The 13,383-nt window shown below is 42.1% G+C and overlaps 1 protein-coding gene across 1 annotated transcript in view; it reads left to right on the top strand.

Moving 5' to 3' along the window:
- Positions 1-9,506, top strand: part of ACER3 (alkaline ceramidase 3) — a 69,842-nt gene extending 60,336 nt beyond the window's left edge. Inside the window, exons 8-11 of the mRNA XM_014947107.1 lie at positions 2,666-2,767; positions 6,503-6,607; positions 8,349-8,394; positions 8,692-9,506. Coding sequence (XP_014802593.1) covers positions 2,666-2,767; positions 6,503-6,607; positions 8,349-8,394; positions 8,692-8,745 — 307 coding nt within the window. The 3' untranslated portion in view covers positions 8,746-9,506. The remainder of the gene's footprint in view (positions 1-2,665; positions 2,768-6,502; positions 6,608-8,348; positions 8,395-8,691) is intronic.
- Positions 9,507-13,383: the final 3,877 nt, after the last annotated feature.

Genomic DNA, 13,383 nt, shown 5'->3' with positions numbered 1-13,383 from the left:
ACACCACCATTTATTCCCTGAACAATTCTAGCTATAATTACCTAATTACCAGCACGTATAATATACCATTTAGTGCTCTTTCATTTCCTGCGCTTGCTTATGTCTCTAGAGCACCGAGTGGGGAATATTACAGTGTAGTCTCTGCCATGTACTGTGTGGTGCTCCATGCATTTATTAGACTAAACAAATAGTAATTTTGCTATTTTCTGTTGGCAGTGCAATTATTGTGAACGTGTACAACTTGTATCTCGTTCGCTTGCCTGGTGGAAGAAGCTCTACCTGTTGTGTTTTGCCCATTTGCCAGTGCTCACAGCTCTGGAACATGCTTTGTATAACACAGTGGAGAAAAAGCAGCTCAGGAATGTGTTTTAACCCAAGAATCTAAACTGTGTATTCATAACGCTTAAAAATAACTTGAACAGTATTTCGTGGCAGCCTTTTAGGGTTGGAACTGGCATTTGCTTTTGGGCTTGTTGGAAAGGAGCAAATGCTACCAACTTCCATGTAGGAGGTTTACAATTCCATGGTTTATCTGAATGCAGATAGTGAGGGTAAATTTATTAACAATTCACTTTATTGCACCTGATTTTCATAGAATCATAGAATGGTTTGGGTTGGAAGGGACCTTAAAGATCATCCAGTTCCAACCCCCCTGCCATGGGCAGGGACACCTCCCACCAGACCAGGTTGCTCAAATAGCCATCCAGCCTGGCCTTGAACACCTCCAGGGATGGGGCATCCATGACCTCCCTGGGCAACCTGTTCCAGTGCCTCACCCCCCTCACTGTAAAGAATTTCTTCCTAGTATCTAACCTAAATCTCCCCTCCACCAGCTTAAAACTTTTAAAAGTGTGTTTCCCATATGCTAAAGAGGATTATTTTTTTTTCCCCTCCCAAATTAAATTATCAATAGTGGGACTAGTCTTGTCCAATATATTCATCAATGACCTGGATGAGGGGACAGAGTGTACCCTCACCATGTTTGTTGGTGACACAAAACTGGGAGGGGTGGCTGACACACCAGAAGGCTCTGCCACCTTACGGCGAGACCTGGACAGGCTGGAGAGTTGGGTGGAGAGGAACCTCATGAAATTCAACAAGGGCAAGTGTAGAGACCTGTACCTGGGAAGGAATAACCCCCTGCACCAGTACAGGTTAGCAGCTGACCTGCTGGAGAGCAGCTCTGTGGAAAAAGACCTGGGAGTCCTGGTAGACAACAAGTTGACAATGAAGATTGGAACAGGCTGCCCAGGGAAGTGGTGGAGTCGCCATCCCTGGATGTATTTAATAGACTGGTAGATGTAGAGCTGAGGGACATGGTTTAGTGGTGGTTTTAGCAGTGTTAGGTTAAAGGTTGAACTCAATGATCTTAAAGGTCCCTTTCAGCCTAGACTATCCTATGAGCCAGCAATGTTCTCTTGTGACCAAGAAGGCCAATGGTCTGCTAGGGTGCATTAAAAAGTATGGCCAGCTGAGGGAGGTCATCCTCCCCCTCTGCTCTGCCCTGGTGAGGCCACATCTAGAGTACTGGGTCCAGTTCTGAGCTTCCCGTTTCAAGAAGGACAGGGAACTACTGGAGAGAGTAGGCCACATCTGGAGCACTGGGTCCAGTTCTGAGCTTCCCAGTTCAAGAAGGACAGGGAACTACTGGAGAGAGTCCAACGGAGGGTATGAAGATGATCAAGGGACTGGAGCACCTCTCTGATGAGGAAAGGCTGATAGACCTCGGTCTGTTTAGCCTGGAGGAGACTGAGAGGAGATCTCATCAATGCTTATCAATATCTAAAGGGCGGTTGGCAAGAGGATGGGGACAGAGTCTTTTCAGTGGTGCCTGGAGACAGGATAAGGGGCAATGGGCACAAGCTGGAATGCAGGAACTTCCATCTGAAAATGCGGAAAAAATTCTTTCTTGTGAGGGTGACAGAGCCCTGGAACAGGTTGCTCAGAGAGAGTGTGGAGTCTCCTCCTCTGGAGACATTCAAAACCCACCTGGACACGTTCCTGTGCAACCTGCTCTGGGTGACCCTGCTCTGGCAGGGGGTTGGACTAGATGTTCTCCAAAGGTCCCTTCCAACCCCTACCATTCTGTGATTCTGTGACATTTCTCCATCCTTGATAGAACTCGGCGATAAGGTACAACATGAAATTACTGTTTTCTAAAACCATTCATTTGGTTAGTTGCTGGTCCTGGTGGTCTGCATCCACAAAAGATTATAGTAATTTTAAAAGAATTTAAACAAGTCCCCTAATATAGCAATATCATGTATTGGAAAAGAGCCTCCTCTTCTGGGAGAGTCCTAATTTGTAACATGGCTATTTTTTTAACTGAAAAATTATACATGAGTCTGAAGAATTAGTACCTTGTAGCCAACTTCAGTTTTCCCACTTACTTGTTGCATTAGGAGAGAGCACTATTTAGGGGAACAATTAGAAATACAGAAGTAAAATATTTAAAAGACCAGTCTTGGAGAATGTGAATTCAGGAGAGAGGGGAGGAGATAAAACACAGTATTTAAATAGATGAGATTTGAAGTTGATGTTTTTTCTTTTGGAAAAAAATTAAGCAATTTATTTGTATGTAGTAGTATTTATATATGTGGCATAAAAGCTGTCTTTAAAGAATCTTGAACTAAACTTTGCATTATTTCTCTCTCTGTCTCTCTAGGGTATACCCATGGCTTAGAGGTCTAGGCTATACATCTTTAACTGTATTTTTAATGGGTTTTTTTCTCTGGAATGTGGACAATATTTTCTGTGATAAATTGAGGTGAGTACATTCACTTTGTCTGGGTAGCTCTTAATAGTCTTATAGCATAAAGCTTTGTTTTTTCTGGGGTGTATATTCAAGTCCATCTCATGGTATGTGTGGTACACTACCTGCAAAACATTCACAAGGGTTTTGCCCAGTTTGCTCATGACTCCACAGTTTTTAAACTTTTTTTTTTTAATAGCCATGAATATATATTTTTTTAAAAAATAAGTGATATTTCTCTTTAACGTCAATTTAAATTGAAAGCAAGTAGTGTCACTGAAGTGATTTTGAGGATATGTGGCTTGCTAAAGCCTGCTATCCACACTTGATTTCATCTGAATGAGTTTTTTATCCTGTTTTTTTTTTTTGGTTTCTGCTCTTGTCATTTTCCAGGAAAATATCAAAAGCAGTAGTTCTGCAGGGTAAAGAAATATTGCGGTATATCTGTCACCAATAAACAACAGCTGTTGGAGCATCTCAGAAAGAGCAGTAACTCTGTGAGCCAATACTGTCATTATTAGCCTGAGGTCTTCTGGCTTAGCACTTGCAGAGGAGGCCAGGAATGACTTCCTCTCTGTTTAATGAATTGCCAAATGGGGTAAAAAAGGCTTCCAAACAAAGCTGGTAGGAACCCACCATCTCCTCCTGTGGCTAGATAGCCCATCCGTGCAAGAAAAAACACCAGACCAGCAGGTTGTTCTCTTAATTGCCTGTTCCTCTGGAACTGCAGGTGGGTCACAACAATCCCAGGCACAAATCCAGGTTGGCCAGAGAATGGGTGGAGAGCAGCCCTGAGGAGAAGGACTTGGGGGTGTTGGTGGATGAGAAGCTCAACATAAGTTGACAATGTGCTCTGGCAGCTCAGAAAGCCCACCACGTCCTGGGCTGCATCCCCAGCAGCGTGGCCAGCAGGGCCAGGGGGGGATTCTGCCCCTCTGCTCCGCTCTGGGGAGACACCCCCCACCCAGTGCTGCCTCCAGCTCTGGGGCCTCAGCACAGGAGAGACATGGACCTGTTGGAGCGGGGCCAGAGGAGGCCCCGGAGATGCTGGGAGGGCTGGAGCCCCTCTGCTGGGAGGACAGGCTGAGAGAGTTGGGGGGGTTCAGCCTGGAGAAGAGAAGGCTCCGGGGAGACCTTGGAGCCCCTTCCAGTCCCTAAAGGGGCTCCAGGAAAGCTGGGGAGGGACTCTTGATTAAGGAGTGGAGCCATAGAATGAGGAAGAGGGGGCTACAGGAGAGATGAGAAGGGACTCTTGATGAAGGAGTGGAGCCACAGAATGAGGAAGAATGCTTTTGAACTGGAAGAGAGGAGATTTAGATTAGATATTAGGAAAAATTTCCTTCCTGTGGTGGAGCTGTTCAAGGCCAGGCTGGATGGGGCTTTGAGCAACCTGGTCTAGTGGGAGGTGTCCCTGCCCGTCGCAGTGGGGTTGGAACTGGATGATCTTTAAGGTCCCTTCCAACCCAAACCATTCTATGATTCTATGAACTGGACAACTGCAACTTTCTTCCGCTTGGTTGTGATGCTTGTGTTCCACCACAAGTTGGAGGAGATAGAAAGATGGGTGCCAGCATCCTGAAAATCCATTCTTGACTCTCTGATGTACGCTATGTGGCTGAATCTGTGGTGTAGAGAATCGTAGGTGGCTTTGTCAGGGTCAGATCGTAGCGTGTTGTAAAGAAGTCGAGTGTTTTCCATCTGTCCCTCTTAGCTCTGTAATCCTTGCACTAATTTGGGTCATTTGAAAGTTAACTCCAGCAGAGTTTTCTTGAAACTTTTAAAAAATAAAGTATAGGTGTGCTGATATAACACAGGGTGCCTCATCCCTAGAAACACTTTATACAGATGGCATGGAACAGCTCTTTTCCAACCCAAGTGGGTGGTAGACATTGACTTTGCAAATATTGGCATCAGGGTTGATTTTTGCAGCTGTTCACTAATCCTGCTGAACTGCTATGGGTCCAAGGGGCTTTTTCAACTTGTTCCTAGGCTCCAAAGATGACACCAGCTGCTGCAAGGCTTTTTTTCCATCCTCATTTTGCCGAGGGGGGGAAAAAAAAAAAAGTTAGCATATTTCCTGTAACACTTGTTTGGTTATGGTGCTGGAAAAAAATCAAATGCGCTTGTTGACGAGCTTTAATGAGGTGTCTGCAGAGCCTTGAGTTTCTCCAGGTGGTATGATAACTTGAACCTTTGGAAAAAATACATTCCAGTTCCTTGTAGTTTTTTATTCTCTAAAGATCTAACTTATGATTCATCCACCTGCCTGCTGGGTTTGGTTTTAATGTTCAAAATTGTATTTTGGTTCGGGTTTTGTTTTTCCATCATTATTTCATTAAATTTGGAGCTTATTTAAAACAAAAAAAAATAAAATATGAAATGTAGAGTACTGAGGTTGCCTGTTTCCAGGCACTTTTGAGTTTGAGATTTCCTGCCATCCAAAGACTCAGAGGCTCTGCCGGGGTGACAGTCTGTGTGTCCCACTGTGTCACTCCTGGGCTGACTGAATCACAGCTCCCTGTTCATATTTGTCACTGAGCAGCTCAGGGATTAGTGTTCAGTCAGGGGGACTCAATGCTGTAACACCAAGTGGTAAATAAGTATGACAGAAACTGCAGATTTTTCTTCCTTAATGCCTATGATCATTGTTTTCCCTTTTTTTTCTTGTTTTGACTGAATGCGAAATGAAAGTTAAGAAAAACAGGCAGATACAAACATCCCAGCATCAACCAAAATGGGCGTTATCTGCAGAAGCCAAGTGAGCAGGAGAAATCAGGGCAATGGGGTTCCTTCACTGTCTTTATTTACATCCCTTAGCTTCTTCCCAAGTAGCTCACGCACTGGACCAGGTGCATGTAGGTGGAGAATTTCAGACCCTCTGCTTTCGTTGCCTCCTCACTAAACACTTGTTTTGTCGCTGTTTTAGAGTCCAACAGAGAAAGGCCAGCTAAGCTTCCATGGAGCTGGGGGTGTGATAGGCTCTGGGAGGACCTTGTAGCGTCCTTCCAGTACCTAATGGGGGCTACAGAGAGATGGGAAGGGACTTTCTTATCAGGAGTAGAGCCATAGGACAAGGGGGAATGGTTTTAAACTGAAAGAGGGGAGATTTAGATGAGATATGAGGAAAAAATTCTTTCCTGTGAGGGAGGGTGGTGAGACAGTTGAACAGGTTGCCCAAGAAGCTGTGGATGCCCCATCCCTGGAGGTGTTCAAGGCCAGGTTGGATGGAGCTTTGAGCAACCTGGTCTGGTGGGAGGTGTCCCTGCCCACGGCAGGGGGTTGGAACTGGATGATCTTTAAGATCCCTTCCAACCTAAGCCATTCTATGATTCTCCGATCACCAGTTATAAAGTGGTGATGTCTGATGGATCCCATTTCCTCTCAGACCTTAAACTCAGCATCTCATCCCATGGACAGTAGTTCACCACGTTTTGGGGAGGAGAATAGTAGAACTCATTTGGGACTGTGGGATGCCATAAATATATTACCTGAAATTTGACTCCAGAAGTACCTGATCACTCATTATATGAAGAAGTGTGCACTTTATTTAATTGTGTAAGAAAAACAGTTTGTTTATGTCTTTCTATACTGGCACTGTAAGGTGTAACTGCTGTTCCTCACCTGCTAAAAGCCTGATTATGTGAAGCCTCACTGGTGGAGCACATGCCTGAGATAACAAATATTAATGTGTGATTTGAGATTGCTTAGCTTGAAAAAAATAAATAATTTCATGATGTTTCTTGCTTTCAGAGCACTACGAGAGAAGATGCCTCCTGTTGTGGGAGCTGTGACACAGTTTCATGCGTGGTGGCATATTCTCACAGGCCTGGGCTCTTACCTTCACATCCTGCTAAGGTAGGAAATGTTTTCTAAGCTGGATGTGCATAAAGCAAACTTAGGAGTTTTCCCAGGTTCAGATTTACTTCAAAATGTTGTATGGACCAAAAAGAGCAGGAAATGACTTCTTACTAAGCTGGTGAGAGTTTTTCTTCCCTCTTTGCAGCCGGTCTAAAAACTCTGTAAAAATAATTTTGATTCTTCAAAATGTAATCATTAACCTTTAAATAGTTGTGGTTCTTCAGGACAACGCAATTCAGAAATGGGAACTCAGTAGCAGTTAAACCGCAAAACTATTTGACATTGTATTAATTTTAAAATATAAGCTGTTAATACCTTTCTGTTCTTGAGCAGCGATCCTGAAGTACTTAAACATGTTTAATTTTGGAAGCATAACTAATATTTTTGATAGGTACTGTTGCTCCTAGAAACTAGGAGGCATCATGGTATAGAGCAGGAGGGTGATGGCTGGGGTGGTTGGAGCAGAGCTGTTCCCAGAATCCCAGGATATCAGTTTTAGAAGGAGACAGACTTCAATGAGATCCTCAGTTCAGTTCAGCAAGTCTTCAGCGGGCGGATTTTTGTCTCTGTTTTTGTTCTACACCACCATCTAGTGGTACCAGGAACAAAAAAAGAGAATTTAAGCTGGAATCCGAAGAATTTCTGTACTTTGTTCATTATGTAACGAACTAATGTTTTACCACTTAATCATCAGGGGATGCCTGTTTAACAGGTACATTCTTGTAGCTGAGAAAGCTTGATTACATATCCTTTTTTTTTGTCAGATGTTAAAATAGACAGTAAAAGGAAAATATAAGGAAAATAACTACATTTCCAGTAGCTATTCTGATAGCTTTTTTTTTTAAATATATACATATATATATGATCTGAAAAGCTCTTTCCAATGTAGACAATTCTAGGATTCTCTGTATGTCTATATGTACCTGTATATATGTGTGTATATAAAAAATGTCATGGTATGTGGAAAACAGCTGCTCTGCTTTGGCTGGCAGGTTGTCTGCTGCCCTAAACAGCTTGAGATAATAATCATCAGAAGAAAATTCCTTACGGAAAGCAAGCTGATGCAGACAGTTTGGAGAGCACAGGGAAGGTTTTTCCAGCTTGCTGCGCAGGGAAAATAATTGGGGTTTGCATCCTCTAGCCCTTGGGGAATGTGTAGATGCCTGATCTGTCTGTCCTGCCTCAATGCTTTCCCTGCAGTAGTTTCCTTGGGATTTTCTCAGCCACACAGTGGCATCACCTGTGTCTCCTTAAAAAAGTGAGGTCATACACAGGAAAACATCTACTGAGGGGAGAAGGGTGTATAAAAAATAAAATGAGATGCAGAATCAAGCTGTGCTGCTCCCTCCTCTCCCCCCCCTTAACGTCTGCTACATTTTGTGGTACACTGATTTAATTCCATCCTTCCAAAATGACAGGCTCTTGTCCCTGTTTAGTCTTTTCCATAGTGGGGAGAGAATTTCCTTCTCTGAGTTTCTCCCCTCCTCCCCACGTAGGTGATAGGGTCAATTAGGAAACTAATCATGATCTAACACAGAGGGATTTACTGTAGGCTGGTGTCTCCTACTGTGCGTAAATCGAGGCAGAATGGGTAGCTCTGCAATCACAGAAGCCATTCTTTTCTAGTGGGAAAATAAAATTGGGATTAGGACATCATTCTTGTTATGCTGTGACACTGATTATTTTATATGCTGTTTTATACATGAATTTTTAAGCGTGCTTTTCTCTCCTTCCTCAGTTTATACACAAGGACACTTTTCCTGAAGCACAGGCCAAAGGTGAAGGTAAGAAAGCGATATTTTGTGTCTGTTAATGCCCTGCAGCAAGTTCATGCTTTGAACTTGAATTGGGGCTCACTGATTACGATTCGGGTTTTATTAGTATTATAGTATTGTATATACTATATATATATATATCGTATTATTAAGGTCCTGTCTTTGATTTCTCCTTACATCCCAAGAACTGCAGTTGAAACGATAGTTAACAGCGCGTGGTTTCCATTTCAAGAGACATAATATTCCAGGAAACCTTTCCCTTTTTTTTTTTTTCCTATTTTATTTTTTTTTTCTTCTTTTTAACAGTTTGTTTTTGGAATATGGCCTGTTCTTCTCGTGGAGCCACCCAAGAAGCTTTGACTGAGACCCACCCAGTCCCGTGCCATCACCGAGCCTTGGCTGAATAAAGCGATTCGACGCTCGCTGTTGCTGAAGTGTCAAAATTCTGGATTAATTCTAGTACCGTTGCTCTAAAAGGACTTCTCTGTGTTACTGGGCCGACCGGCTGGAGCAGAGCAAAGAGTTGGCACACTAGGGAAATAATGTTTAGTACAGCTTTATTCTAAGTTGTTAAAACAAAAGATTAAGACACAATATTATTTTTTTTTTTTTCTGTATATATTGTATAGCTGATGATACTGAGCTAATATTTCGTGCTGGTCACAGAAAACTAACCATTTTTGGAAGTGGATTGCATACGTTTTTCATTCAGTTGTTGTTCTTTCTGTGGTTTAAACTAATTATTAGTAACTGAATGACAAAACCAGGCCGTGGGTGGCCAAGCTAAGCATTTGTGTGGCCTATAGTGAACTGAATGCTTAACCTGAACTACTTTCATCTTGCACTTTTTTATACGATTAATGAAGTATGTAACGGTTGATTTCGGGCTTTATCCTGTCTTGCTTTTCCATGGCCTCCTTTGCAATTTATAAGAGGAAGCCTGTGCCATTTAGTTCATTCTGTACCAAGCTTTTTTCTCTTTAATCCAACTGAGGAACATCTTGGAGGACGTTCCAGGGTGTGACAGGCAGATGACACTTAAGATGGTGAAACATTATAGGGGTTCTTGTTTGTGTGTGGAAACTGAACTCCTAATTTGTTTGACCAGTGATGCATCAGGAGACTGCACTGAACTCCTAATTTGTTTGACCAGTGATGAGACTGAGGGGTGACTGTATAACACAGGAAACACTTTTTTTTGATGTTTTTTATCATTATTATTTACAAGCCTCCTTTTTCTCTTTCCACTTCTTACTCCCCATCTTCCATTCATCCCACAGACTGACCAACACCTTAGGTGTGTTCTAGTTCAGCTTTGAATTCATCTCTTCCCCTTATTTTGCAAGTCTTAAATACTGGCCTGACTTTCAGAGGCATCTTCTTGATTCAGAAATCTTGAGGAAAGAGTCAAGGACAAGATTGACGTTTTCCATTCATCCCACAGACTGACCAACACCTTAGGTGTGTTCTAGTTCAGCTTTGAATTCATCTCTTCCCCTTATTTTGCAAGTCTTAAATACTGGCCTGACTTTCAGAAGCATCTTCTTGATTCAGAAATCTTGAGGAAAGAGTAAAGGACAAGATTGGGGTTGAGGATACCCCACTTTGATTGTTGGCACTGAATTTGTCCATCACAAGGTTACTCTGTGGAAAGTTGACCACTTTTTTAACACCAACCTTTGGGGATTAATGGGGGGGAACAAACCCTCTGGTTTCTGCAGTTTTTGTCTACCCACCTGATGAAAGTTACAAAGTGAGCATAAAGAAAACATTGAACTAACACAGTTCTTCAAAATATACCTCATGTTGGAGGCTGTGGTTTTGACTCTTCAGATCTTGGGGCAACTAATGGAGTCTGTCTCTGGGCCTCGGAGCTGCCACGCTATGCAATTTTTGCCTGCTTTTTGATGCTCTGAGAGGTTTGTCCTTCTTGCTGTGAAGGGAAAAAAGGAAAATGCTCAGACTGATTAGAAATCCCATTCTCTATTGATTTAAAGCCTACCCATGGCAGCAAGGAGTAGTAATAGCTATCTGCCAGATCACAAAGTCCTGGCTGGTATAAACTTCCTTGCTCTGACTGCTGAAAAAGTCAGACTGCAATGTGTATTGTACAATCAACGCTGCCTAAAATAGTCTTTTTCCCCTTTAATATCCTTTTTTTCCTGTTTGCAGCTTAGTTGCATCCTCTCTCTCCATCAGTGGTGCTCCCTACTGATGTGAATCCCCAAATAAAATCGTGGCTTTTCTTTTGTGACTGACCCTGAGCTCTTAGGATGGAATAGACCCAAACTCAGGGTTAGAAAAAGATACTTAACCTTGAGTGACTTCAGCGAGGTTTAAGCACGTGCTGATGGTAATGCATTTCAACCTGTGTTCAGCAAACTGCTGTAAAGACTCTTGAATGAGAATTTTAAAACAGCTTTGTTGTCGGGAGGCTCCAGTTCCATAGACAAGGTCAGCATCTGTGGTGGGAAATTTGGATGATCTTCAGACCAAAAGACGTCGGAATAACTAGCACAGAGGTAGGAAAATGCTGTCTTGGACCAAGTGTCTTTAATTAGCCAGAAGATGTATTTTTTTTTTTTAAAAGAGATTTGAGAACTGGTTTAAAAATGTAGCTTAAAGATAAGTGCCTGCCTATTCATCTCCAGGCTCTCTCAAGTCTTCTGTACGCTGTGTCCCATTTTCTTACTAATATGTTTACATGTTTCCATGAGTTAGGGAAAGAGTCCCAGAATAGGAGCAGTGCAGCAACAAGTCCTCTCAACAGCCACTTGTGACATCTGCTCGATATGGTATTATTTTGAAGGAAACGAACAAAACCTTTATTTTAGTGGCCTTAAGTTTTGTTACTGGAGGATCTGGTGGCTCTGTTTGGTTTCCCTGTAACTGCAGGAGCCAGAGTGTGCTGAAAAGCCATTTTCTTATTCTTTAATTAGCCAGAAGATGTATTTTTTTTTAAAGAGATTTTGAGAACTGGTTTAAAAATGTAGCTTAAAGATAAGTGCCTGCCTATTCATCTCCAGGCTCTCTCAAGTCTTCTGTACGCTGTGTCCCATTTTCTTACTAATATGTTTACATGTTTCCATGAGTTAGGGAAAGAGTCCCAGAATAGGAGCAGTGCAGCAACAAGTCCTCTCAACAGCCACTTGTGACATCTGCTCGATATGGTATTATTTTGAAGGAAACGAACAAAACCTTTATTTTAGTGGCCTTAAGTTTTGTTACTGGAGGATCTGGTGGCTCTGTTTGGTTTCCCTGTAACTGCAGGAGCCAGAGTGTGCTGAAAAGCCATTTTCTTATTGATAAGGCATCTCTACAATTGTAAACGTTCAAGAAATTTGCTGATTTTCCTACATGTTTGCAACTAGGAAGTGTATGGGTTTTTTTCAGATCTTGTTGAATTAAATTGTCAGGATTAAAAAAAAAGAAAGTTGGAAAAGCTCGTTGTTGAATTAAATTGTCAGGATTAAAAAAAAAAAAAAGAAAGTTTGAAAAGCTTGTCTTAATTTTATGCTGGTGTTAGCTTTTCATTTACGTATCATTTGTCACTGATGTTCTTATCTTGAAAAAAAAATCAGGCAAATTGGCTTCTTCCTTCATTCCAAATGACCAAAACCATGTACACCTCTACCACCCTTCCAGCAGCCTTTCTTACAGGTCTTGTTTAGACCCTGAAGAATGTAATTTTTGTGTATCCTTCTAAGCATCAATACCATAAAACGATGGGTGCTTTGGTTTCACTGCCTTACTGATGTCCTGAGGGATATTGAAAAAAGGCGAGCCAGTTTTAACTGCGTGTCACTGAAATTCAGACTGCCTTTTCCAGTGTCTGGAAAGACATAAATCCTTACTCCTGTAAACTGTTAAATGTCTCTTAAATTGCTTTTTATTTATATCATTTGTATGACATGATGGTTATTTTTTTCCTACAAACCTTAGAGCAGCATATCCCAAACTTTTCTTGCACTACATCTTAGAAGGTGGGTCATCTCTGATCCTATTTTTTTGAGTAGGATTCAGACAGCAGCTACTTTAAAGGGAATTAGGGAAGCAGCAGGTGTCGTTTAATAGGAATCCTACAGGATGCTTTGGACAGACTTGATTGCAATGAACTCTTATTCTTTAATATCCATGAAGAACCGGGGAGTCTGCTACCTTAGGACCATCGGCTTGGCACAGATCGGCACCAGGTATTTCTGCAGACCCTGAGCTGAAAAATTCTTCCTTGGAAATAAAAGAAAAACCTCAAAATTACTCTCCAATCAAAGATCAACATCATATCTTATGCCGGGAATCTAGATTTTTCTGGACGCGATTCAAGAGGTACATTATCCAAAAATGAAGATAAGACACGATGAACAGAAACCTGCCATCAAGACAAATCTCATCCGTGTTTTGAAGGCGTTGGCATTAGCTGGCAGTATTAGTCATCTCCTGACCTCATTTTGATGCTTTTTCTTTTAGCCCAAGGAAGATGTGTTTACCCCTCAAGTGTTCAGAAGACAACCCAACGGTCAGAATTGGAATAAACAGCCTATCACTCGCCGATCTACCTCTGTCGTGTGTCGTACAATACCTGTGCCCTTAATTCTCTCTGCCTGAATGTGCAGCCCCCGAGGCTGCCAACAGTATTTTATTGATCTGGGGCTGATTTTTTGCTCTCCGGAGAACACCCTGACTTGTTGGGTGTCTATCACCTTTAAGTTGTGCTCAGTCTGCTGTTATTCCATCTGCAGGAGTCTCGCTGCTTTAGAAGGAGAAGACAAGTAGGAGGACTTGAATTCAGGCAGGTGAAGTGAAACCTTTTTGAACAATTAAGTCTCGTCAAAGCTAAGATGCAAACTGGCTTTCTGTGATTTTTGGAATGGAAAATACTGTTTTATAATTAGTTTTAATTCTCTTTTAATCTAATATTGTGCTGTCTTCTCTGGCCGAAGGGAAATTGCCTGATTTGAAATGCACTTGATTCTTCTGGCTCTAGTGGATTTGCTCCCC

The sequence above is a fragment of the Calidris pugnax genome, unplaced genomic scaffold (genome assembly GCF_001431845.1).
Source record: "Calidris pugnax isolate Ruff unplaced genomic scaffold, ASM143184v1 scaffold121, whole genome shotgun sequence".
NCBI classification, from domain to species: domain Eukaryota; kingdom Metazoa; phylum Chordata; class Aves; order Charadriiformes; family Scolopacidae; genus Calidris; species Calidris pugnax.
Note: the sequence above shows the minus strand (reverse complement) of the source record. Positions and strands in the feature narration are given on the sequence as shown.